This window comes from Globicephala melas, chromosome 4 (genome assembly GCF_963455315.2).
Source record: "Globicephala melas chromosome 4, mGloMel1.2, whole genome shotgun sequence".
NCBI classification, from domain to species: Eukaryota; Metazoa; Chordata; class Mammalia; order Artiodactyla; family Delphinidae; genus Globicephala; species Globicephala melas.
In genome coordinates this window covers 65,984,339-66,011,264 of record NC_083317.1, presented here as the reverse complement: position 1 = coordinate 66,011,264, position 26,926 = coordinate 65,984,339, and the positions used below count along the sequence as shown (strand labels likewise).

At 38.0% G+C, this 26,926-nt stretch overlaps 1 protein-coding gene across 1 annotated transcript; it reads left to right on the top strand.

Annotated features, from left to right (window-relative positions):
- Window positions 1-230: 230 nt before the first annotated feature.
- Window positions 231-22,455, top strand: LRRC58 (leucine rich repeat containing 58). Its single transcript, XM_030857698.2, has 4 exons — window positions 231-826; window positions 11,517-11,645; window positions 13,032-13,309; window positions 16,416-22,455. The coding sequence occupies exons 1-4, from the start codon at window positions 327-329 to the stop codon at window positions 16,622-16,624; spliced, it is 1,116 nt and encodes a 371-aa protein (XP_030713558.1). The 5' UTR covers window positions 231-326; the 3' UTR covers window positions 16,625-22,455.
- Window positions 22,456-26,926: the final 4,471 nt, after the last annotated feature.

The following is a 26,926-nucleotide window of genomic DNA, read 5'->3' as shown; positions in this document are numbered from 1 at the left end:
CTCCAGGGACCATAAGCCGCGGCTGCCCAAACCCGGCCGCGTTCAGAGAGTAACTGGGGGCCGCCTGGTCTCCGCCCCCACCGGCAAGCCCGGTCCGCGCCGCGGGCCGCGTGAAGCGAAGCCCAGCCCCCGAGCAGCGCAGCCCGGCCCCCGAGCGGCGCGCGCACCCCGCCGCCTCGCGTCGCGTGACTCGGCGGGGGCGCGCGGGTTTAGCGCGCGCGCGTCCGCCCGCCCGCGCCACTTCCGACGCAGCGCTTGGTTCAGGTTCCGGGGCGCCGCGGAGCTCCCGGCCTGTGGGTAGCGCGGGGCGCTCTGAGGCGGCCGGGATGGAGGAGGCCGGAGCGGTGGTGGCCACGGCCGGGGAGTCCGAACTGAACTTGTCCCGCCTCAGCGTGTCCCCCGAGACCCTGGAGTCGGAGCTGGAGGCGCGGGGCGAGGAGCGGCGCGGCGCGCGGGAGGCGCTGCTGCGGCTGCTGCTGCCGCACAACCGTCTGGTGTCGCTGCCGCGGGCGCTGGGCAGCGGCTTTCCGCACCTCCAGCTGTTGGACGTGAGCGGCAACGCGTTGACCGCGTTGGGGCCGGAGCTGCTGGCGCTGCGCGGCCTGCGCACGCTGCTGGCCAAGAACAACCGGCTCGGCGGGCCCGGCTCGCTGCCCAAGGGCCTGGCCCAGTCGCCGCTCTGCCGCAGCCTCCACGTGCTCAACCTTAGCGGGAACTGCTTCCAAGAGGTTCCAGCCTCGCTGCTGGACCTGCGCGCGCTGCACACCCTCAGCCTCGGTGGCAACCAGCTTCAGAACATCCCAGCCGAGATCGAGAACTTGAGGAGGTGAGCGGGTGCCTGCCTGAGAGTAGGGAGGCCCGGGGCGGTGTCCGGGAGTCCTGGGGCCCCGCGCCAGGTCTTGGGGCGCCGTTCGGTTGTCACGTACCTGTCTTAGTCTAGGCTCTTCTTCAACTCTTTGGCTGTGAGTATTGCCCTGCCAACTCAGGGAGTTGTAGTGAAGATCTAATAAGATCGTGGTCGTGACAGCATTTGGTTTGTTGTGTTTGCCCTGTGCAGATCTTCCAGGCAGTTTTTCTGTCGTCTTCTGGGGTCTGGGGGAGTGATCCCAACTGAGTACATACTCAAACAAATGTAGATCTGAGGTTGCCTCTTGCAACATTGCTCCGAAGGTTCCTTCCTTGCTCCGAAGTCTTTGGTGGTTTTCCATGCCTGTAGATCAAATTTATGTCTTGTAGCGTGACAGACAAGGTACTCCGATCTGATCCTTGCTTTCCACTACATTTCCTGCTCCATCTTTTCTGTAGCGATACCAGCAAAACTATTTATGGAATTCACTGAGCTGTGCACTTTACCGGCACCTTGTAAGCACTGACTAAATATGTGTTGAATGGATACAGTGCCTCTGTGTTGCTGTTACCTTTGTCTGGAATGTTGCTTGCATCTGGCAAACTCGTGTTCATCCTTCAAAACCTGTTTTGAGGGTCATTTCTTTGTTTCCTTTCTTTACTGCTTCTTGGACAACAGTTAATTATTGTCTAAACTGTACTTCTTCTGTACCTCATTCACTCTGCCATTGCACTTATTGATTATAATTATTGCCTACAGATCTGCCTCATCTACTAGATTGTTCGGTAAATATATATTGAATTAAATGGAAGAAGGAAGCAGGGTAACAAAAGTCCCCTAAAGGTGCCCTGCAGGGGAGTGAGAAATAAAGTAAGAGCAAGTGTATTGTCCAAAGTGAAAAAAAAAGAATCTTCTATCTGTAAAATATTTTCGCATCCTTTCTTGAATTTTCTGAGATAACAGAATATTAGAGCTGAAAGGGACCTCAGAGTTAAGTGTAGTGAAAAGAACATTGACCTGAGAATAAGAGCAAAGGAAACCATAAGCAAGACAAAAAGACAACCCTCAGAATGGGAGAAAATATTTGCAAATGAAGCAACTGACAAAGGATTAATCTCCAAAATTTACAAGCAGCTTATGCAGCTCAATATCAAAAAAACAAACAACCCAATCAAAAAATGGGCAGAAGACCTAAATAGACATTTCTCCAAAGAAGATATACAGACTGCCAACAAACACATGAAAGAATGCTCAACATCATTAATCATTAGAGAAATGCAAATCAAAACTACAATGAGATATCATCTCACACAGGTCAGAATGGCCACCATCAAAAAATCTACAAACAGTAAATGCTGGAGAGGGTGTGGAGAAAAGGGAACCCTCTTGCACTGTTGGTGGGAATGTAAATTGATACAGCCACTATGGAGAACAGTATGGAGGTTCCTTAAAAAACTAAAAATAGAACTACCGTACGACCCAGCATTCCCACTACTGGGCGTATACCCTGAGAAAACCATAATTCAAAGAGAGTCATGTACCAAAATGTTCATTGCAGCTCTGTTTACAATAGCCAGGACATGGAAGCAACCTAAGTGTCCATCAACATATAAATGGATAAAGAAGATGTGGCACATATATACAATGGAATATTACTCAGCCATAAAAAGAAACGAATTGAGTTATTTGTAATGAGGTGGATGGACCTAGAGTCTGTCATACATAGTGAAGTAAGTTAGAAAGAGAAAACAAATACCGTATGCTAACACATATATATGGAATCTAAAAAAAAAAAAAAAAGGTCTTGAAGAACCTAGGGGCAAGACGGGAGTAAAGACACAGACCTACTAGAGAATGGACTTGAGGATATGAGGAGGGGGAAGGGTAAGCTGTGACAAAGTGAGAGAGTGGCATGGACATATATACACTACCAGATGTAAAATAGATAGCAAGTGGGAAGCAGCCACATAGCACAGGGAGATCAGCTCCGTGCTTTGTGACCACCTAGAGGGGTGGGATAGGGAGGGTGGGAGGGAGGGAGACACAAGAGGGAAGAGATATGGGAACATATGTATATGTATAACTGATTCACTTTGTTATAAAGCAGAAACTAACATACCATTTTAAAGCAATTATACTCCAATAAAGATGTTAAAAAAAAGTAATGAGCCTAAATCTATGCTTTACATGTAATAAGCACTAAATAAATGTTTATTATTGTTAAAAAAAAAAAAAAAAGAACTCTTGGTGTCCCAGCCTTATGCAAGTCACTTTAACATATCCTGACTACAACTTCCTAATCAGCTAAATGAGGCATTTGGACAAGATGTCCCTTTGTTTACTCACCAACAGATTTTTATTGAGTACCTACCCAGTGTCAGGCACTGTCCTAGGTGCTGGGGTGGGGATACAGTGGTGAACAGGATCCTTCCCTCATGGAGCATTCTAACAGAGGAGACATTAAACACCTGTTAACTTCATTATTTAATTACAGTTGTTATAAGTTCTGTGAAGAAGTACAGAGTGCCTTGAAACAAAGTAACTTAGTTTGGTCTTTGAGCAAGTAACATTTGAATTGAGCTTTTAAAGGAAGAGTAAGAATTAACCAGGAGAGGGTGGGATGGGATCAGTCCAGATTGAAGGAACAGCATGCATGAAAACCCAGAAAGAAGGACTGAAGGCCAAAATTTTGAAAGGAGGACATTGTACTAGAGCATAGTGAGGAAGTGACCAACAGGGAAAGTGGCAAATATAAATTTGGACCAGATCCCAGGCCATGTCATATCTTGAAGGCCATGGTAAAGCTTGAACTTTATTCTAAATACGCATGGAAGAGTTTTTAAAAAGCACATCTGTCTTGTTGCTGTGCAAGAATGGAGCGGGGAGCAGGTGGAGAGATGAGAAGACATTTTGAAGGCTGGATGGAAGGAGGCTATTCTAGTAGAATGAGAGATGATGGTAGCTTATACCAGGGTGGTGCTAGGAGAGATAGTAAGAAATATTGATAGAAGGGTTGGAGAGAGATTTAGATGTAAAATTGTCAAGCCTTAGTTCCTTCTAATTTTGATGTTAATTCCAGCATTCTCATTTGAATTTTTTTAATGTACTAAGAAAAACTTAGAGCAAATATTACCATCACATGGGGAGAAAGGTAGGCAAAAATGCCATTTATTGAATTCTTACAATGCAGTAAGCCCTGTGGTAGGTTCTCTAAATATGCTTTTTAATTTTCACAATGACTCTGTGATATGAGAAGAAGAAACTGAAGCCCTAAGAAGTAAAGTCTTAAGATCACAAAGCCAATGAGTGGTAGAACTGGATTTGACCTTTGGATCAAACTGGATCTCTGACTTCAAATCCATGAATTTTCCACAATGACAGAGTAAGGGCTAGAACCTAATTCTTCTGACTTCCGTTCTGTTGAATATGTGATCAGGAGGATTGGCTAAAGCCATTTTCCTGATTGACCTGATTTTCTGGGCTGTTTACTGTGGTTTTTGGACATTGTACCTTTGTCTCCAATTGTATGTAGGCTCTTTTATGTCATTGTTTTCATTCTTCAGTTGTCTGCTGTATTTCTCTTTACTGATAAGAATCAGTAAAGATTTAGGTTATATGCTCCAAATATAAACTGTAGTTGAATGTAGGCTGAAAGGGTCATGTAGGAATATACTCTTAGAAGTAGAGACAGCCTAGTCAATTGGCCTGAGTCACCCCCTTCTTTTTACAGATGAAGAAACTGAGATTTAGTATCAGTGACTTGCTTGAGGCCAGATAGTGACAGGGAGATTCATGTGCTTCAACCCTCAAAGGCTGCTTACTACTTACTACTTACTACTAAAATAATACATTAAAGCTTCAAAAATGTAGAGGTAGAGGTTCAGTTACTCAAACCCTAAGGTACCTGCCCAAGAACACCATCTTCTCTTAGAATATACGTGGACTCCCTAGACCTCATTGGTGACATTGATGTATATTGTTTACTATGCCATGTTGCTTTTAAAACCAAGTGAGGTGTTTCTGGGCATTTGGAATCTATCCACCCTCTTTAACGGAAGTTTAAAAAATAATGCAGAGTATATAATCCATATAGAGGTCCCCTTTCTCCCCACCCTCCATCCTTCCAGGAGGGAATAACAAATAAATACTCCTAGCTTAATTGGTGTATTTGATCCTCCAGATTTAGCAGGGTATTTTCATGTATATTTTCTGTATTCTGTTGATCCTTTTCCCTGGTGATAAAATTTTTGAAAAGTGGTTTTTGAAAGATGATTTTAAAGTATAACAAATAAGTAGATGGTGAAAATCTTATTTTTATGATTAACTTCATTCCCCTGGAGTAAATTAGACTCAGTGTGAATCATGAGGTTGTGGGTGTAGATTCTTTCCATCAAAATATGAGGTTCTTCTTCAACAAGTAGGTATAATAACTTGCTAGTAGATGGACAAACTTGGTTTTGTCTTACAGTGTTGGAAAAGTAGGTGTAATTCATATTTTGACCTGTTTCTTTTTCTGAACTCTTAACTTTTATTCCTCTCAACTAGCTCAGACATTAACTGAGGAAGAGCTTAATAACTTATCACCCAACGGGTAATAGACTTTGTTAAAGAAAACAAAAGCTCCAGGATTCTTTGGCATCCAGGATGCTAGACACTGGGAGAGTAGGTTTGAGCACAAGTGAGTTTCGTTGGCTCCATTCCCCACAGTCTTTTCTTCTCAGGTAAGAAAAGATTTCCTTCCTTTTTCTGTTCATAATGCCTCTTTCACTGTCTGCCTGATGTGGTTTTAGAAATTAAAAATATGAGAATTGTGATGGAAATAAAAGCTAAATATTAATGTCCTGGACTGTTTTGAAGCTAGTGTGCAATAGGTTGATATCTTACAATAGAGACGACCTAACCAGATGATAAATAGAATGCAGCAGTAAAGTTTAAATAAAAACTCTTTTCCCCATTTAGAGTCATATTGAGTTTTTCTCTGGCTCTCAATTCTTCCTTCTGACTTCTTTCAATGCCTTAGTCTGGGGCAAGAACCAAGAGATGATTCCTCCATTTGTGCTCCTACTTTTGAACATATAACGGACTTTAAAATCCTGTAGTGAGTATATTTGAAAATGATTTAGTATGGGGATGCTGTCTCAAGAAAACTACTTTCTTTATCCACAGACGTATGGTTCTTATCTTTCTGTGTTTCTCTTATTTTCTATTTTCTGCCTCTTTAGGCAGAAAAGTGCCTAAAACCTTAAATTAAAGTGAGACAATTAAATTAAAGTGAGACAAACCTGTCTCACTTTAATTCCATCTCCCTTTAACCAATCATAACATGGGACTAATGTATATTTTTGTTATATTGAATGTCATTTTTGTTTGGGTGGAGAAGCAAAACATTTCCTACTTATACCTGTGGTTAAGTTGATTGGCACTAAGTGGACCCTAGTGTATTTTTCCAGTGGGTCACTGGCCCTTCCTATAGGAAAGGTACCCACTTCAGTATCCCTAAGGATTGGAGAGGTGAGATACTTTTCAGGAAACAAATTTAAGGTTGGTCTGTTAACCTTAGACAAAAAAGAAAGGAAGAATTCTTCTCTAAATTTTGTGAATGGTTTTCACGTTTTTTGTATTTGTCAAACATCAAAAGAATAGAATTGTTTCACGTCTGATTAACAGAGGTGTAATTTTGACAAATACAAGAACTTTTAAACACTACGGTTTTGCTTTAAATTCAACAATAGTTTCATTTCTCCTTATAGAAAAGCGTGTTTGGAAACAGTAGAGTGTGTTTTAGAAATTTAATTCCCGCAAATCATTGAAAGGCTTTAAGTCCAAGAACTTTGGAAATTATTTGAGTTTCAAAGTGGTACATAAGCCTGAAAATGTAAATTTAATATGCTGGTTGTATACTCTAATTAATGATACCCATCAGCTGCAAAAGAGATTTATATGGTTTTGAAGTCATGAACTTGGTTATATTTTAGAACATCAGATCTTTCTCTGCCAAAGTCACAGTAACAACTAAGATTTGGCATCCTTTCTGTCTGTTTACCTCCCCACCAACTCCAAAACACTGAGAGAAGACATTGAGTAGTGACTGACCACCAGACACTAATTTCTCTTGGTTCCTGACTTAACCATATAGGAAGGGCAATATTTATATTTGCTCTCAGACTCACTCTTCCCTTTCATCACTTTCTTTTCTTTTCTCCCTCACTAGACTAAATTGCAAGTTGTTATATAACTATTGAATCCTTTATAAAAGAACTTTCAAGTTTGCTAAAAATTTTTCCCAACTGTCTCATTAAAATTGTTTTTTTTCCAGAGAAGTTTCTGTTTTGGACTCCAAATATTCTTTTCTACTCTCCTATTCTATTCTATTAGCTCTCATCATTGAAAAATAGAAATTTCTCAGTAACTTATAATCTGTAAGCTCAAAAAATCCTGCCTAGGAACCTTTTTCACCAGTGTTTAAACACTTATATGTAGGGGAATTCAGTTTTGTATCCAGACCATTGATTTTTGCCATAAGATAATCCTTAAAGGAGAAAAAAATAGCCTATCAGGGTTAAGTGTTCTGCTTACTTTTACTGAGCATTGTAAATCTAAAGAGAGAAATGCAGTCTTGAAAAGATTTACACAATAAGAAATAGAGAGTAGCATTAATATATTTTTATTTTTTAATTTTTTTATTAATATTTTTAGAATGACAAAACTTCAGATTCAAATTGGCTTTTTGAATCACCACACATCAAGGAAGGCTGAGATTATGAAATACAGATAAGAAAGTCAACAAATGGAAGAAATTGTATCTGAGAAACTATGTATAAAGGCCATCTGTAAAGAACTTTAAAATAAGTTTGTTTCCTAACTTCAGAGAGATAAAGGAGGGAACTTCATCAGTGAAAGAAGAATAAGAAGTTTTAAAACTGACAACTATGAAAACCCCAATCGGAATTTCTAGAAATAAAAATATATAATTAGGAACTCAATGGGCTGAATGGTAGACTGGAGTCAGCTGATGCGTAGTGAATCAGTAAGCTAAAAGATCTTACTGAGGCATTCTGGAATGCAGCAAAAAAAATAAAGAAACGGAACGTATGAAAGAAATGTTAAGAGAAATGGAAAATAGACTCTGAAGTTCAAAGTGCTGTTTGCTAGGAATTCCGGAAAGAGAATAGAGAGAATGTAGGAAAGGCAATGCCAGAAGTAATAGTAGCTGAGAATTTCCCACGATTAAAGAAAGAGAGCACTCTGAACTGGTATCTTGACACATCATAATAAAACTGTAGAACAAGAAGGATAAAGAAAAAAGACCCTAAAAATTCCTAATAAGAAAAAAAACAGATTACCTACAAAGGAATATGGGCTGTAATAAGATAGTAGAACAGTATCTTCCTCCTGGTAAGGAAAAGTAACTGTCAACCTAGAATTTTATGCCCAGCCAAGCTATTACTCCCGTGTGAAGGGAAAAAATAAGAACATCAGAGACAAAGGACTCAAACATTAACAACTGTGAGTCCTTACTGAAAGAACTTCTACAGGCTGTACTCCAAGAAAAATGAACTTTAAAAGAAATAGCAAGTGCCCAGAACAGTGGTGAGCAGAGAAATTGGTAAAACATATTGATGACTGAGTAATTATTGATTGGGAATAAATAAGTTTCAATTTATTTTCAAATCAAGGTAGAACTAATCCTGGATGATGATATGAAGATGACAGAGAAGTGAGCATGGTTGTATATTTGGGAGTGAGAGGGAGAGCAAAGGAAATTGAAGGGGCAACTACTAGCAAAATACATGTAGCATGTGCAGTTCAAAATAATGGAGTGGGACAAAAGGAAACTTGATGAACACAACAGAAGGCAGACAGAAGAGAAAAAGATATTGAGATATACCATGGTAAAGAAAACACAAGTGCAAATATATCAACAATCAGGTTGTGCACTGTTTGCAAGAGTTACACTTAAAATAGAAATACCCCAATGTGTTTAAAGTTAAGGTGCAGAAAAAGATGTACGAAGCAAATCTCTATCATTTCATACCTGGATTCAACTGCCTTAGGCTCCAGTCTGGTCTTCCTGCTTCCACTCCTCCCATTGCACTCGCCTGTCCCTGCCACTTCTCCTGCTGTTTTCCAAACAGTAACCAAAGTGATCCTTCTAAAGTGTAAGTCAAGTTACACAACTGGCCTTTGTTCAAACCCCTTCTACCTAGGATAAATTGAGAATCCTTCCTAAGGCCTGAAGGGCCCTCTGTGATCTGGCTTTCCCAGGCTACCTTTCTGACTTCTCTGACCACCACTCTCCCCACCTCTGTCACCCTGATGTACCCACACTGGCTGTGTTGCTCTTTCACAGCACACCAAGCTTTTTTCCACTGCAGGGATTTGTACTCACTCAGTCATTCCATCCAGATCTCTGTTAAAGTGTCATCTCCTAAGAGAAACCTTTTCTGACCACCCTATCTACAGTATCACTTCCATCAGCATCTGATTACCTGTTTTCCTTTGTAGCACTTAAAGCTATCTGGCATAATATATATACATTCATTGACTTACTGTCTCTCTCACTAAAATGTAGGCTTCTTAAGGTCAAGAACTTGGTCTTATTTACATTATATTCCCTGGAATAGTGCCTGGCACATGGTCGGTGCCTAGTTCATATTTATTGACTATATGATATATAGTAATGTTATTCAATTTTAAAGAAGAGGAAACTGGGGCATAATGAGATTTAGTAATGGGCCCAAGTTCTCGTACTGGTAAATGGTGGAGCTAGGATTAAATAAATACTAACAAAAACAGGTAGGCAGTATTGATAATCAGAGGCGATAGATTTTATGGCAAAATGGATTAGAAGGAAGAATGAGAAATGCTTCATTTGAATTAAGGAACGATGCAACAAGAAGTTTTAACCATCATGAACCTGAATGTATCTTCAATATAGCTTCCATATTTTGAGGAGAAAGAGAGCAAAAATTGACAGAACTATAAAGGGAAAACCATGGTTCAGGTAGGAAACTAACCACCAGAGTAAGAAGGTAAAATAATGAGACACTATAAAAAATTTGAATTGCACAGCTAACAAGCTCAATCCTAATAACTGCACATTCTTTTTACACATATAAAATGTGAACAAAAATAGACCATGCTCTAGACCACAGAGGAACAAGGTTATGCAGAACATATGTTTAACAACAACAAAGCTCTCAACAAGCTAAGAGAAAGCCATATAACCCATGAGAAAAATGGGTAAAGGATAGAAACGCAATTCTCTAAAGATGTACGAATGGTCAAAACATAAAAAGATGCTAAACGTCACTAATAATTAGAGATTACTAGTACAGAATGGTATCATTTTTCACACCAGCTAAATAGTAAAGAGTAGAATAAAAACGTTAAAGCAGGTGATGATATTAAGTGTTGGCAGGGCTGTAGGGTAAAGAGTGCTCTTAAATGCTAATTGTGGATTGTAATTAGCTATAACTCTGCAGGGTAATTTGGCTTTTTCTTTTAACATTACAGCTTGTACCCTAAAATCTGCCACTTCTCAGGCCCTTCCCCTGGAACTCTGATTTACTGGATCTGAGCATGGCCTAGATTTTGTAGCTTTAAAAGTATCCCAGTTAATTCTTATCCTGGAAGTTTGGGTAACAGTTTAGTATGCTGTTTTTCCCTACATTTAAAGGTGTCTTAAAAGAATGATAATGTCTACTGAGCAGATTTAACAGGAAGACAAAAGTAACATAGTTATGGGAAAGATCTATATGTATACATTTCATTGATATTTATATAGTAAGAACTGATTCTGCCACCCCCCCGTCAACTGAAAAAATCTTTTGGAGAGAGTCTTTCTACAGTCATCACCACAAGGAGTAGCAGTACATTTTGGTGCAATATATGCTATGTCTAAAATGTTGTTAACTTATTATTAGAAAACAGGATAATTATCTAGAACTTTAATTTCATAATAGTGGTCAGTTTTACATAATTTAGTTAGCCTCCTGAAGACTGCATTTGCCATAATAAGAGCAAAGAAGAAACATAAACTTCAGCTGTGTTTTTCCACTCTTCAAAAAAAAGCTAGTGGTTTTCCCCTTCCCATTGCCTAGTAATGCATTGAATCCAAACCCACCAGCGCGAATACAGGGCTCCTGTAATTTGGCCTTTATCCAGCTGTATCTCTGGGTTCCTCAACATGAATTCTCTTCTTATGTGTTAAAAGGTATACTCATTATCCCATAAAAACCCTTCTTCCGACCTGAAGGTCCTCTTTCCTCTACCCTAAATGGGCTAAATTCATAGTCCAGCTGAAATCACAACACTTTTGGGAGCCTTTCCAATCAGAACTAATGTCTTTTTTTTTAATTTCTCTACTTTTTAAACTCCTATATCATTTATGGATTGTTCTGCTTATTTTGGTATTTTAATCATGTTATGCTTATTTGGGATCTTGTTTTGCATTTAATTATAAATGTGGTGTGTCTTGTCTGCTTACCTATAATATAAGCTCCCTGAAGATTGCATTATTCCTCCAGAGACTGTATAGCACATAGAAAGCCTGAGTAAAACATTTGCGGAATGAATAAACGATATATGTTCATTGTTCATTATCAACAAGATAATGGGGTACTTGTTCAAATTTTGGTTTTTTTGTTTTTTTCATTTATTTTTGCAGTTTAGAGTGTTTATATCTTGGAGGAAACTTCATCAAAGAAATCCCGCCAGAATTAGGAAATTTGCCTTCTCTAAATTACTTGGTATTATGTGACAACAAAATCCAAAGTGTGCCTCCTCAGCTTTCACAGTGAGTATTTTCAGGCAGTTTATGTACACACAGAGATACATGCTTAGGAATTATCATCCTGCATTCACCCACATGATTTGTATGTGGAAAAGAATTAAGTGTTCTCAAAGTAAATGATACATGAGAATGAAAGTTCTGAAGTGTGTTATGAATTGGGTGGCTTATTTTTAATTTTACTTTTAAATGCTCTGATATATTCCTCAAAATCGTTGAGCCTCTTTTCTTTTTTTTTATTATCTTTTTAAAATTTTATTGACGTATAGTTGATTTACAGTGTTGTATTAATTTCTGCTGTACAGTAAAGTGATTCAGTTATACATACATTTTTTTTTTCATATTCTATTCTGTTATGGTTTATCACAGAATATTGAATATAGCTCCCTGTGCTATACAGTATGACTTTGTTGTTTATCCATCCTATATATAATAGTTTGCATCTGCTAATCCCAAACTCCCAATCCTTCCCTCCCTCACCCCTCCTTCCCCTTGGCAACCAGAAGTCTGTTCTCTGTCTGTGAGTCTGTTTCTGTTTTGTAGATAGGTTCATTTGTGTCGTATTTTAGATTCCACATATAAGTGATATCATATGGTGTTTGTCTTTCTGTTTGTCTTACTTCACTTAGTATGCTAATGTCCAGGTCCATCCATGTTGCTGCAAATGGCATTATTTCATTCTTTTATAGGGCTGAGTAGTATTCCATTGTGTATATATACCACATCTTCTTTATCCAGTCATCTGTCGATGGACATTTAGGTTGTTTCCATGTCTTGGCTATTGCAAATAGTGCTACTATGAACATAGAGGTGCATGTATCTTTTTGAATTATAGTTTTGTCTGAATATATGTTCAGGAGTGTGATTGTTGGATCATATGGCAACTCTATTTTTAGTTTTTTGAGGAACCTCCATACTGTTTTCCATAGTTGTTGAGCCTCTTTTCTGTAATCAAAAATAGAGTATTACTTTGGCATAGATTCCCCAAGGTTTTATGGGATTTTATTGATTTATATTTGATATGAAGCATTCCTATCCTAATGAGATAATGTGAAGGATCTTTATTCCTGTTGCATTTGAAATCTTTCCTTTTTTAGGTATCTGAATGATAAAGCATGCCAAAAAAAAAAAACCCTTTAAATCTAGCATTTAAATCAGCTAACACATCAGAATACTCTCTAAGTATTTTAAGCTCTCTAAGATTCCATGGGCAAAAGTCCTTCATGACATATACAAGTATGGGCTCTAATTTAGTTTCAGCACCTTTTAATTTTACTTCCATTGACCTTAATCTTAATTGCTCATTCTTGCGGGGAAATTGAGTCCTTCCCTTAACTTTCTGAGTAGTTTTCTTGCTTATGGTGGTTGATTTTTGTATTGCATTCATTCTAGGTTGCATTCACTTCGTTCCCTCAGTCTTCACAATAACTTGCTGACATACCTGCCTCGAGAGATCCTCAACCTTATTCATTTGGAAGAATTGAGTTTGCGAGGAAATCCATTGGTTGTTCGTTTTGTTAGAGATTTAACGTATGATCCTCCAACTCTCCTGGAGTTAGCTGCACGGACCATTAAAATACGAAATATTTCCTATACTCCCTATGATCTTCCTGGGAATCTTCTTAGATACTTGAGTTTAGCCAGCAATTGCCCAAACCCAAAGTGTGGAGGTAAGTTAATTCAGTGTCCTTGTTTCCCATTCATTTAGTTACTTTTAAATTAATGATCTAAATGTTGTTTTAATTAGCTGTCTTCTTTCAGAGAAAGGCAGTTTGTTTGTTTGTCTTATTTCACCCTTTTACCAGAAAGTAAGACATTTCACCCTCTCTGGATTCCTTCCTTCCTTCCTTCCTTCCTTCCTTCCTTCCTTCCTTCCTTCCTTCCTTCCTTCCTCCCTCCCTCCCTCCCTCCCTCCCTCCCTCCCTCCCTCCCTCCCTCCTTCCTTCCCTCCCTCCTTTTCTTCTTTCTTTCCTTACTTCTTCTTTTCATGGTACTTCAGGATTCATACACAGGGAAAATACCCAGAAAGTCTCGTCTTTCTTGGAACTGTCATAGGATAAGGTAAATTGGTAACATGAGAGGAAACAGAAAGAAAGCATAAACAGTTCTAATTGCTTTAGAAGAGTCTCTAAAATGTTTGGCCACCTTTCATATTTATTTGAAGGACATTTTCTTAGACTCACCATTCTGAGTGTCAGGTACCTTTTACAGAGTACAATTCAAGGTGTACGAGAATAGGCTGAATGTGTGCCAGTTTCAGAATGTACCCTGGAATTCTCCATTCTTTTAAGTCCATGCTTCAAAATTTCTTGAGTTTAGAGCATTTAGAGAGAACTAAACAAATAATATAATGTAAGACAGTGTAAAGTAGGAATCCAAAATACTGTTGGAAACCAAAGGAGGGAGAGAGCACATTTATTAGATCTGGAAAAGATGAGACAATTCTTGAAGTATGAGTTGAATTTTGATATGGTTTGATTGAGGATAGAAGACTTTTCAGATGGAGAGAGTAAAATAGGAAACAAAACAATATGGGGCAGAATGTTGGTTGAGTAATAATTTGGTTCAAATGTACAGTTAAGGGAGTAATGAGAGCAGAGTAAAAGATACATTGAGGCCAGATTTTGAAGGGCCTGAAGTGCCAGTGTGTGGAGGGGAGTTGGTGAATGATAGCAGGTCATTCTATCTTGGCTCTCTCATAAAAGACTACTTTTTTAAAAATCCAATTTAATGGGGGTACAGAAAGGTTTTTATTATTGTAGGATAATTGTAGGTGCCAGGGAAATGCTGCATAAATATGATCAGAGCCAGCTGAGGTTTTCCCCAGATGTCCCGTCAGGCCTTGAAAACTGTTATAATGTTAAACAGAGAGAAGGTGATTTAAGTTTCTCAAAGAATATTAAAAGGTAAAAAAGATACTACTAGTTTAAAAAAGAAAAATGACACTACTCTGAGCCATTTCTGGCCACTTACTTTTAGAAGTAGAGACTGCCGTGCCAAGTTAGAAGTACTTAGATTTTCTCTGTGAACTCTCCTTCTGAAGTTGGCTTTAACAGTGGCAAGAGACAACACTCTCACCAGACCTTCAGGCTTCATAGTCTGTATCTAATCTCTTGGAATCTGTCCTTTTCTAGAAATAGACCTCTACAAGAAGTCTGTTTTCTCTCTTAAATGGTTTCTTTCTTTCTTAAATGAGTTCTTTAGTATACTGCTGTGTTATTTGTCTTAGGAACTAAAATACTTTTTAAATTATTAGCTTAAAATTTTCTAATATCTGAAGTGAATTCCCCCTCAGATTCCCTAGTTACTGAACTCTAAGTTAAACAAAAGTAATTTTCTATTTTGTGAGATATTGCCTTTGTATAGTCTGAGATCTTACAGATGACAAGATAGTATTATACTATTTTAACTCTTGGTAACTATAATTATTTTATTACTTCCATTTGTTTCAGAAAGCTAACTCATTTGGGGGGATTTATTGTTAATGATTGATCAGTTTACTGAATCTGTCTACTTTTCTGAATTGTTCGAAGTAACATACCATGAATTTCCCTTTTTAAACTATGAATTATACTTACTACAGGATCAAAGAATTAGAAAGTTAATGGAGAAGTAACAGAAAAAAAATTAATAGGAGAAAAATTGTTTCTCCTTTGCTTGGACCACATCTTTTTATTTTGTTCCCTTATGTGATATACAGAGTAGTTGGTGCCAGAGGAATCCTAGGTAGAGTATAAAGGTTGAGATTCTTCTCCAGAGAGGTGATGGGACGCAGGGGTCTAGGGATTCCGGTTATACTGCAACCATTGTGACAGCCTTCATGGATTAGAGATGTGCAATATCTAGTAGGAGGAGCAGCTAGAAGCCCACGAAACAGCAACCTCTGCTTTCCTGTCATCTCTAGCTGTAGTTTTACTTAGCTGAAGGGCCACAGTTCAGGAGCACTAAATTAGGACTCAAAAGAGCTGAATACTAGTTTTCAGTTTACTTAGCAATATATAATTGCATGAAAGTCAAGTGAGATCAGTAGTGAAACAGCTTTGAAGCTGTAGATTTAGACCCTGTGGAAATAGGATGGCATTTTGTTACTTTTAATTTTTCCTTCCCAATACATAAAGACAGGGGTACTAAAAGTCGTCTCCTTTCTGCAAATTTTGAGTATAACACTAATTCTTTAAGATCATTATCAAGACTCTAGGGTAGTACCAAGGAGGGGCTTGGGGGATGGAGAAAGGGCACTTTAGGTATCCTGTAATCTCCATCAACCACTGTCCACCAAGTCTCCCAGAGAAAACAAGCCAAGTAAATAGTGTCCTTTTTGTTTGTTTGTTTTTTGTTTTTTGCGGTACGCGGGCCTCTCACTGTTGTGGCCTCTCCCGTTGCGGAGCACAGGCTCCGGACGCACAGGCTCAGCAGCCATGGTTCACGGGCCCAGCCACTCCACGGCATGTGGGATCTTCCCGGACCGGGGCACGAACCTGTGTCCCCTGCATCGGCAGGCGGACTCTCAACCACTGCGCCACCAGGGAAGCCCAATAGTGTCCTTTTAACGCCAGCTCTCTTTAAGATAAATCTCCTAGCCTTCTCTTTGTAGTCCATCCCTAAGACCTTCCAGTATTTCTATAAACAATTATGGGAGCAGCCACTACCTCTGCTTAAGATTCTCAAAAGAGAAGACTATAAGACATTTCTTCAGAATGCTGGAGATAGGGTTGAAAAAGAAAATGTGGGTCTTTGCTTTGTAATGATTACTTTGTCCTTATTCCTTCTCTCCAGGAGTCTACTTTGATTGCTGTGTCAGACAAATTAAATTTGTGGACTTCTGTGGGAAATACCGTCTCCCCCTGATGCACTACCTGTGTTCACCGGAATGCTCTTCCCCTTGCAGCTCTGCCTCTCACAGCTCCACATCCCAGAGCGAATCTGACTCAGAAGATGAAGCCAGTGTGGCTGCACACAGAATGCAGAAAGTTCTTCTTGGTTGAAAAGGGAAGCAGGGCGGTGTGAAACACTAAAAGACTGAGCAGAGGTGGTTAGAAAAGAGAATAGACTTGGAAATTCACTAGAAACCGTACCTTCATCTTAAATGTCCATGACGGAGTTGGAGATGGTGTAAAAGATTTTGTGTTTCTAGCCATTCAGCAGGAATGAGTCCAGTTCCATGTTTGGATTCTTTTAAATTCACTCTGAATGGCAGTTTCAGATTTAGCTGATTGTTTGCAGTTTTCACTCAAGTTTTGCATGAATCACACAGCAGAATGGAACATCCTGAAGAGCAGTGCTATAATAAACCATGAGTGTTAACTTGTGATAGTTGATATGAAGATAGAAATGATCAAAGATGTCATTTTTACCAGAGTTGTCCTTGAGTTTAGGTTGAACACTATACCGTAACAGGATTAGCCCTACATTCTTGTATTGCCCATATGTCTAGATTACAGAGTTATTCAGATAAGCTCACAGATGGTTACATAGGACCTAAACCTTTCACAGCTACTGACTGGTAAAGTAAGGAATATAACTTTCATGTGGGGTTTTAAAACTCTTCACTTCTGCTCCTTTGTTCTATATGATTGTTGTTACCCTTGTATAATCCAGCAATGACTGTAATAGTGCCTTAATCATAACAAGGATTTAGAAATTTATTCAAGAAATGATACCAGAGCAGCCTATAACCTGACATACTATGCAGAACACTTTAAAATATGCTTTAATGGGACTAGGTAAACAGCTGTATATCTGACATCTGAGCTCATAGCCACCTTAACTTCATTTTTTGTTTAAACAAATAACTTTTATAATTAATGGGAGGCCACGATCTTGATCAGTCTGTTCATCATAAGACAGAATAATAGTTTTGTTTTTGTGGTACGCGGGCCTCTCACTGTTGTGGCCTCTCCCGTTGCGGAGCACAGGCTCCGGACGCGCAGGCTCAGCGGCCATGGCTCACGGGCCTAGCCGCTCCGCGGCGTGTGGGATCTTCCCAGACCGGGGCACGAACCCGTGTCCCCTGCATCGGCATGCAGACTCTCAACCACTGCGCCACCAGGGAAGCCCAGAATAATAGTTTTTAATGGAAAAATCTGTCAGATTTCTTTTAACAGAAAAGAGATGTAAGATAGGAAACTTCTTTATGTCTTGCGTTAAAGGAGTGGGAAAAATGATTTTAAAGGTTTTAACAGTCCAGTATGACTCCTTTGCCTGTGTGTACTGAACTGTAACTTCCTCTAATTTTAAAGAAAAACTAGAGAAACATTACAAGTGAAATAAAATTGGGCACAGCAGTCGTCGTGTTTTTACACAATAGAACAGTTTCCAAAACAAGTTTAACCATGGAGTAGTTTTTGAAAATAATATATTGATAAAATATTTTAAATGTATTAAATATACCCTTAAGGTACAGCAGAAAAATGGTTTCACAAATTGCCAGTAGAAATGACAAATGTTTACTAACTAGTATGCAGTAAAAATTGAGTAACAGTACAACTGTAAGTTGACATTGTAAAATAAAATACATAGCACACATTAGCAATCGTTAGCTAACTAATCTGTAATAACGTAATGGTTTGTTGGTAAATACTACCTGTAGAGTAATACAAAGGTCAGAAACACATTGGAACATCAGATGATCTCCCTTCTGACTTCTGGCATTCATGACTGGGGCACACCATTTCCTAAAAGCAAGTTGTATAATAATGATATGTACATATGTTAGGTTTTTGTCACATATATTTTTTATTTTAGAAGAAAATATACTGTAGGATAGTTCGTTTGTTTATTATATGTTAATTCATGAAACATCATGAGAGTTTCATGACTGCAGTTGTGAAACGCTGCTATAGAGTGAATCCCTTCACTCTGTTGTAATAAGATTCTTTTTTCCTTTTGATCCAGAAATTTTCTGACTATGTCTGTAGAAGTAATGTAGTATCTTTCTACTGCCTAGCAGAGTAGTACATGGGTGATTATATCATAAAATGGAAGTAATAAGTCTTTGTTTACTTCTCCATTTGAGCCACAGCAGGCTGCGTATTACAAAATTATAAAAGATAAAAGATGATTTAGGCAGTGCCTAAATGGCAAGCCCAAAGTGTTTTGTAAGTAAGTGATTTAGGTAAGATACATAAAATATTTTCATAGAAAATAATGTATTCATAGTAAAATAAATTGATAGGACCAAATTCTTCTGGCTTAAATTCCTCGGTTTACTTCCTAATTAATTACCAGTTTGATCTAAGTAACAGCTTGGGTAATCTTCTAAGAGTTAGTCTTTGTGAAATAAACAGGTAGATATGTAAATAGATGCTTAACCTTGCCAGAAGATACACTGATTGATCTTTTACAGATGTAAATAGATCCAACCAGAAACAGTTTCTAGCCTTTGCTGTGTAATGTAGATATATACATTGTATACAGCAAAATGTCTTTCAACAAAATGTTTGTTATGCTTCTCTATATGTACATTTGAAAATCTCTGATCAGTATGCAGCTCTCTTTGGTGACTTTTACTGAAGTCTACATTTTAGCTGTTAGTTTTATCTTTTTTTTAATCTTTGACCTAACCTTTTATAAGAGCTGCTAATAATTTCTAAGCTTTTCCTGAGCTGCTAATAATTTCTAAGCTTTCCCGTTTCTTTTCTCTGCCTTCCCTGTTTTCATAACTGGTGACTGTAGAAATTAACCAGAAGTGAGTTACAGTTCCAGAGTCATATAGCTAACTATGTATTTAAATTGAAAGTCTCTCTAGTTGCTGAGTCACTTGTTTGTGTGTAAGTTTTTGATACTGCTCTACTTGGACAATTTTAGTGACCAAAACTTCTGTGGATAAAACTACTTAACCAAAGCATAAATGTGTTTAGAATGGAATTCTTCAGTGCTAATATTTGGAATTGAAATGGATACATTGAACATTCTTAGTAATCTTTATTCCTAGAATCCAATTCTCTCAGTGTCACCAAACTGAGTCAGTGAAATGGTCCTAGGATTTTAGGAAATAGGAAGATTAGCTACTATAACGTTTTGCTTCCATGGTGCCAGGGATTGGGTGACCTGAGGACAAACTAGTCAGGGTTCTCAGCATTCTCTGTATTTGTGTAGTAGAGGTAGATCTGAGGGTTACTGTTCATATTTTACTTCTAAATGCTTCCTGGGGGAGTCTCTTACTCTAAAATTCTTGATATTTGGAACTTAAAGTTAACAAATGTAAAAGTAAAGACTTGTATTATAAACTGTACCTCAAACTTGAGAAATTTTTGTACTAATGTAACGTTAAAAGCAGTCCACACTAGTGCAAGGTAATACTGCAGACCAGTTCTACCAAACATTGTAAATACCAATTTAAACAAAAGAAGACAAGGGAAAGGCTGATGGTTGGAGTGTAAAATGAAAGAAATCTTTAAAAACCACAAAAGGCAGGGAAAGAGAAGTCACCAGACACCGAAGGAGATCCCTGAGCCAAGAAAGTTTTTTAAAGTAATACTGAATTGTTTTGAAATTAAGTGGCCCACTACCTACCATCTGAAAGCCTGTTTATCACTAAATTTCTTCAGTTTCTGCTAGTGGGAGATTGTCCACATCCCTCCATAATGAAGGGCTAGCAAATAATTGGATTTTCTTACACCCAGCCTTGCTCTTTCCAAAGGGAGAAAGTAATACCTCGTTAACCTGGAATTTGTGGTACACCTTTGGTTAATGTTTACCTTTTCACTATGTAAAAGAGAAAAAATGCTAAGCAAATGATTACTGCAAATTAAGTTTGATCTTAAAAAACATTTTAGCAGTAGCTATTTATAAAAAAAAGTTATTCTAAATAAGACCCTTTGTGGGCAGAACTTTTTATCAGTTATAATATGTATATATAGTATATAAAATTAGTTAAGCTGCATTTATTTAGAAATACCTAATTTTTACCTAAATGACTCCCTTTATTCTCATCCAAAGTAGAGATTTTATTATGACAGTATAACTATCACTCCCCATTTAGTCCAAAATAGTCAGTTTTGAAGTTATGTTGAGCATTAACAACAGTAAAGGCTGCTGTATAGGTTTTAGGCAACGTGACCTGGAATTCATAGTTCTGATCCCCGCTGTACAGAAAAGAAGTATTTGACCTTCACTGTTCCTGTATTAAGCACTATACTCTATAACATTAATCTGATGAATTTAATAGCATCCAATTTTGTATTTTATAGTCATGATCTTTTTAAAGGTAGCAGTGCCTTCAGTTGTGCTTTGAAAGTATGTGCCTTAAATCTTCCTCGCTGGAGCCAAAGTTTGGGGAACTATGTCATTTAATAAGTTGTGTGTGACAGCCTCATGATGCTTTGCTTTGAGTTGAAGGAGAATGACTGTGATCCTGAAGGACTCCTTCCACTAAAACTAGACCTAATGTCTCTGAGTCTAGGGCTTTTGGAGAAGGAATCCCAATCATACATACTGTCATAGAAGGATTAGAGTCCCTGAAATAAAATCAGTGAAAAAGTATATTCTCGTTCATATAAAGAAAATATATCTGCTACCACTAAGGGATGACAAGTTCCTAACGAATTCATATTAATAGCATCATATAAAGATATTATTGCCATGAAGCCTAGCACGTTTTGTGCTTTCTTTGTAATACCAGGTTAAAAAGGGGGTATGGTTTAATATTTTTGCATGTAAATATCCCCATTCTTTTTATATCTCTACTTGGTTCATATTTGCTAAGAATTGATGTAGAAAATAACAGTTCACTAACAACAAACATGACACATTATTGAACACTCACAGGGTAATATTGATTTGGGTGCTACTAGACTTTTACCTAGCACTTGCTGGTCAGTCTCAGTTTATCGTAAGGGACAGTATTCAATCTAGTTAATATTAAAATTTGTTAGTATGAAGAAGATTATTTATATACCATTATACTAGAAAGCCATGGTTGGAGAGACCATCTGCATTCAACAGAAGTTACTTTCTTCCTTTTGCTGTGAATAAATTGGGTAAAACTCTTATTTTCAATTCCAGTTTTGGGAAGAAACTGGGGATAAGCTTGACATCACTATTGCTGGTACTACAAAAGCATTACTAAATTGGTTAATTCTGTCTACAACTGGTGTTTTAAGAGAATCCTTTCACTAACTTAAATGGTTGACAATGATGTGTTACTGAGAAGGATTATTAACCTCAACAATCACTTTACAACAATTATGGAGCAAATGGTGTGCCTGCAGTTGGTGTCTGTTGCATTTCTGAGCCCACTTTGTATTCATGAGAAACAAAAATATAATGGGAGAAATATTTTAACCAGTATTTTAACTTTTTATAAAGTTTGGGACTTTAAAGTATCAACAAAGGATATCAAAAATATATGTACTTTTACTTTAGTCAAATTATTTTTTATTACCTGATTTCTTAATTTTCTGTATTTGCATTCTTGTGACTTAAGAATATCTATATCTGTAGGTATATATATATATATATATATATATATTTAAAACAATGGTTACAATAAATGTAATTCAGCAGTGTGACTCAATTACATTTTATTTTGGGGACAAGATATAGTTTATTGCATCAAATTTATGTATTACCTTGTAATGGTAAATGCTCTAAAAAGAGTATTTAAGCTACTTCAATTCTATACCTCCTTTTTTTCCCCCAGGACACACAAAAGAATGTGATCTAATATTAACCGTCTGTGTGAATTTTGCCTTATCAAACATTGTGCCTTATTTTATTAAAAGTGTTTTGTTGGAATCTAATTCTGTATTCTGGAAAAGCAAAAGTATTTTAGTTTTAATTGACAAGCATTTACTTAAAAAATCTAAAATCCTTATACTGTTTGTTTTTGCCTGATTACTTGCTATACCATTGCTCATCTACTCATTGAATTTTTTCAATACATGAATAATACATTAAGTGTGTATTAGTATTTATACTCTCTATGCTAGATGCAAAGGATGAAAGATGAACTAGACCAAATCCTTTCTACCATAGTTCCTTCTGCTTCCACAGTCTTAACAGGCTTACGGATACATACTGTAAAAAAAAATTGGTGAGGTCACATTGCTACTGAGGGTCAGTTACTTCTTGCATTTAGTCCAGAATCATACAATCTTGATGCAAAGTAGCATAGTATTAACTGAGCACGTTGATATTGCAGTACTTATGTAGTGCCATTATTTTGGTGACCCTAGAACACTTGACATATTTCTAGATTCCAGAATTTGGAAGTATATCATGGTTGGTTATGAGTTGAGGTAAACAGAGTGGGTAGGAAAGACACTCTGCAAAACAGCCGATGTTTCAGAATTGCTGAAATGGAAAAAGCTCAGCACTTCCCTGGTTGGTATATAGGAAGTCCTCTTGGTGAAGATGGGCTCAGAAATTTGAGGGCACAAGAGAAGAAACATTGGGTGTAACTGATCTTTCCTGAGAATAAAACTGCTCCCTAACCTGTCCTGTTGTGGATGTTCTCCTTAGAACAAGTGTTGGAAGAAACTTCTTTAATGGCTTGTCTAACTCTGTAGAATACTACATGGGACGCCAGAACATTTCAGAGGCTATGTAAGACTTGGATGTGTCCCGTTAATAACATCAGTCATTGCCAGCTTCATGAGCAGTTCCATCAGCATGCCCTAGAATGTTAGAGCTTAAGGAAACCTCAAAGGTCTGAAGGTAACTCATGTTTGAGAGATGAAAAAATTTAAGCCCAGAGAGATGTGTTCAAGACTTCACATGGTGGACTAGAGGGGTGGGATAGGGAGGGTGGGAGGAAGACGTAAGAGGGAGGAGATATGGGGATATATGTATACATATAACTGGTTCACTTTGTCATAGAGCAGAAACTAACACACCGTTGTAAAGCAATTATACTCCAATAAAGATGTTAAAAAGAAAAGACTTCACATGGTGGAATCTTGAATCCAAGCCTCTGGATTCCCAGGTCAGTGCTGTCTCCACTACAGTATGCTGCTTTCTTTAATACTCTGTCGTGTGACAGGAAATCAGTAACAGCATTGGTACCGCATCGTAATTTGCCGACGGGCATCAAAGTGATGCTGTCCGCACCATCTCTTCAGAACTTTACATCTAGTGGGAAACCTTAGATAAGAGTAAATATCTGGGTAGCTCGTTATGTTTACAAACATACTCAAGAGTCTACCTTATTTAATCGTCATGACACTGTGAGGTAGGACTAGACTTGGTGAAATTTGTTGGTGTGGTTTTGTCACACCCTTTCCCCTCCTCTGAGTTTGAAATCAATTAAGAAATTGACATAGGTTTGAGAAAGGGATATAAATATCAGCTTTATCAAATCCAAATTGAACTTCTATGTAAATTGAGTATTACCAACCAAAATCAGACTCCCTCTACTCCCAGATAGCATTTCACAAGACTGACCCTAACACACCACAGATCCAAAGGAGGTCAAGTCAAATCTTAAGCCTTGTAGTGCTGCCCAATTAGTATTTCTCCCACAGGGCGGAAAAAGATCTAAAAAGATTTCTTCTGGGCAGCTGTTCTCAACCCTGGTTGCACTTTAGAATCACTATGGGAGCTTTCACAATATACAAAATTTGGGCCCATCCCCAGACCAATTGAAACCTGATCTCTAGATGTGGAGTCTGGGCATCAATAATTACTGATGCCCACTGAGCTCTTCTCTGTGACTCAGTTACCCAGCAAGGATGATGATTCTTTTGTGAAAATCCCTTCATGATAACTTGAGGTCAGTGAAGTAGGATTTTGACAGATGAAGAAATGGGCCCAAAGTGATGAAGTGACTTGCCCAGGTTCTCTTAAGGTAAATCGTGACAGAGCTGGAGCTAGAATCCATTCATCTATTTTTAAAAAATAATTTTTTTAAATTGAATGCCTACTTCAGACCAGGCGCTGATTACTAATCCAATGTTCTTTGCTTCTCCCTGTCAGCTACCTTTTCTTGAACCGAAATGTAAGATGGATGTACGTTTGCTGGACATAAGATGGTATATTCAGGTGGAATACTGAATTGGCTGTTTTGAAGCCAGCTTCAACTAAATCGGAGTACCTGCCGAATCATGGAGCACAAAAGCAGCAAAACAGATCAACGTGACTAGAAACATTCGTAAAAGGATGGCTTGGTCAAATATTTCAGGATAAAGCCGCAAGGCAGGAGACAGCCTTTCCATGGGCGAGGAAAACCTCATCAAGTCACTATACACTGCTTCTTTTGACCACAGGTAAACAAATGGCTAACATCCTAAGCAGCGGTGATGAACAAGTTGACATTACCACGAAAGATAAGAAAATGTAGACATCTGCCTAGAAGAAAACACTATAGTTCATCCATAAACATAGATTCTCTTGCTAAGAAACAGTAAGAAAAGCTCAACTCAACTACACATTTTTATAAGCACTATGCATAATTTCTACCCCAGTTTCTTTTAGGTCTAGCTATAAGATTACATGATTATTTCATTGCTTAAACCTGAATAGTAATGCAATCTTAAGACCTCTGTAAATATATGGAAGACTTAAATGGAAAAGTAAACTTGCTCATGATGCCATGGAAACTCAAAGAAAAAATATTCTTAAAATGTTACTATGGGTATTTTCTTTCTATGAATAAAGACAGGATTTAATGTTGCTTTGGGGTTTTTTTAAGCTGAATTAAATAAAGATTTGTGAAATAAATTTAACTTCTTGGAAATTAAGCTTATGTAACAGCTAGAAAGCTTCTACAATTTTAGAATTTTGTCATTATTTGTAATTTTAACCTGTTTGTAAACTCAACAATGATCTCTGAGTTTTTTCCTTACTTTGAGTCTACAATTATCTGTGTTCAAAACTCCTTTCCATTTTTGTAGCTCTCAAATATTAATAAGTTCTTGGCTTCACTCACCCCACCCTTTTTAATCACCTCTATTTGGGTCTTTTAATCTTTCCTCCTAAACCAGTGCACAAGCAGCCAGGGGCAGTGTTAGTGGAATAATGAGAACTTTGCCCCTGAATCTGCAATTAAAATTCTACCCTTTAGATTATTTCCAGGGGTTCGTTGTAGTGGATAAGTCAATAGGCAGCTTTGAAACAAACTATCTGTTTTTTATTTCTGCTGAGGGCAGCATCTCATAAAAGAAAGATGTGTGTAAATGACTAATGGATAAAAACGAATCAGATGATTGCTAGATCCCTATGACAAGTTTTGGTATGACTGTAATTACATTTTTAACCCTGGCTGAAATTGAACAGTACCGCCTGCAGAGGGAGAAGGAGTTCAAGGCTAAGGAAGCTGCAGCTCTGGGATCCCACGGCAGTTGCAGCACTGAAGTGGAGAAGGACACCCAGGAGAAGATGACCATCCTTCAGACCTACTTCTGGCAGAACAAGGATGAAGTCCTGGATAACCTCACCAGGGAAGCCCGTACCACATCTTTATCCATTCGGCTGTCGATGGGCATTTAGGTTGCTTCCATGACCTGGCTATTGCAAATAGTGCTGCAATGAACATCGGGGTGCATGTGTCTTTTTGAATTATGGTTTTCTCTGGGTATATGCCCAGTATTGGGATTGCTGGGTCATATGGTAATTCTATTTTTAGTTTTTTATGGAACCACCGTACTGTTATCCATAGTGGCTGTATCAATTTATATTCCCACCAACAGTGTAAGAGGGTTCCCTTTTCTCCACACCATCTCCAACATTTGTGGTTTGTAGATTTTCTGATGATGCCCATTCTAACCGGTGTGAGGTGATACCTCATGGTAGTTTTGATTTGCATTTCTCTAATAATTAGTGATGTTGAACAGCTTTTCATGTGCTTCTTGGCCATCTGTATGTCCTCTTTGGAGAAATGTCTATTTAGGTATTCTGCCCATTTTTGGATTGGGTTGTTTGTTTTTTAATATTGAGCTGCATGAGCTGTTTATATATTTTGGAGATTAATCCTTTGTCCATTGATTCATTTGTAAATAGTTTCTCCCATTCTGAGGGTTGTCTTTTCGTCTTGTTTATGGTTTCCTTTGCTGTGCAAAAGCTTTTAAGTTTCATTAGATCCCATGTGTTTATTTTTGTTTTTATTTCCATTACTCTAGGAGGTGGATCAAAAAAGATCTTGCTGTGATTTATGTCAAAGAGTGTTCTTCCTATGTTTTCCTCTAAGAGTTTTATAGTGTCTGGCCTTACATTTAGGTCTCTAATCCATTTTGAGTTTATTTTTGTGTATGGTGTTAGGGAGTGTTCTAATTTCATTCTTTTACATGTAGCTGTCCAGTTTTCCCAGCACCACTTATTGAAGAGACTGTCTTTTCTCCATTGTATATCCT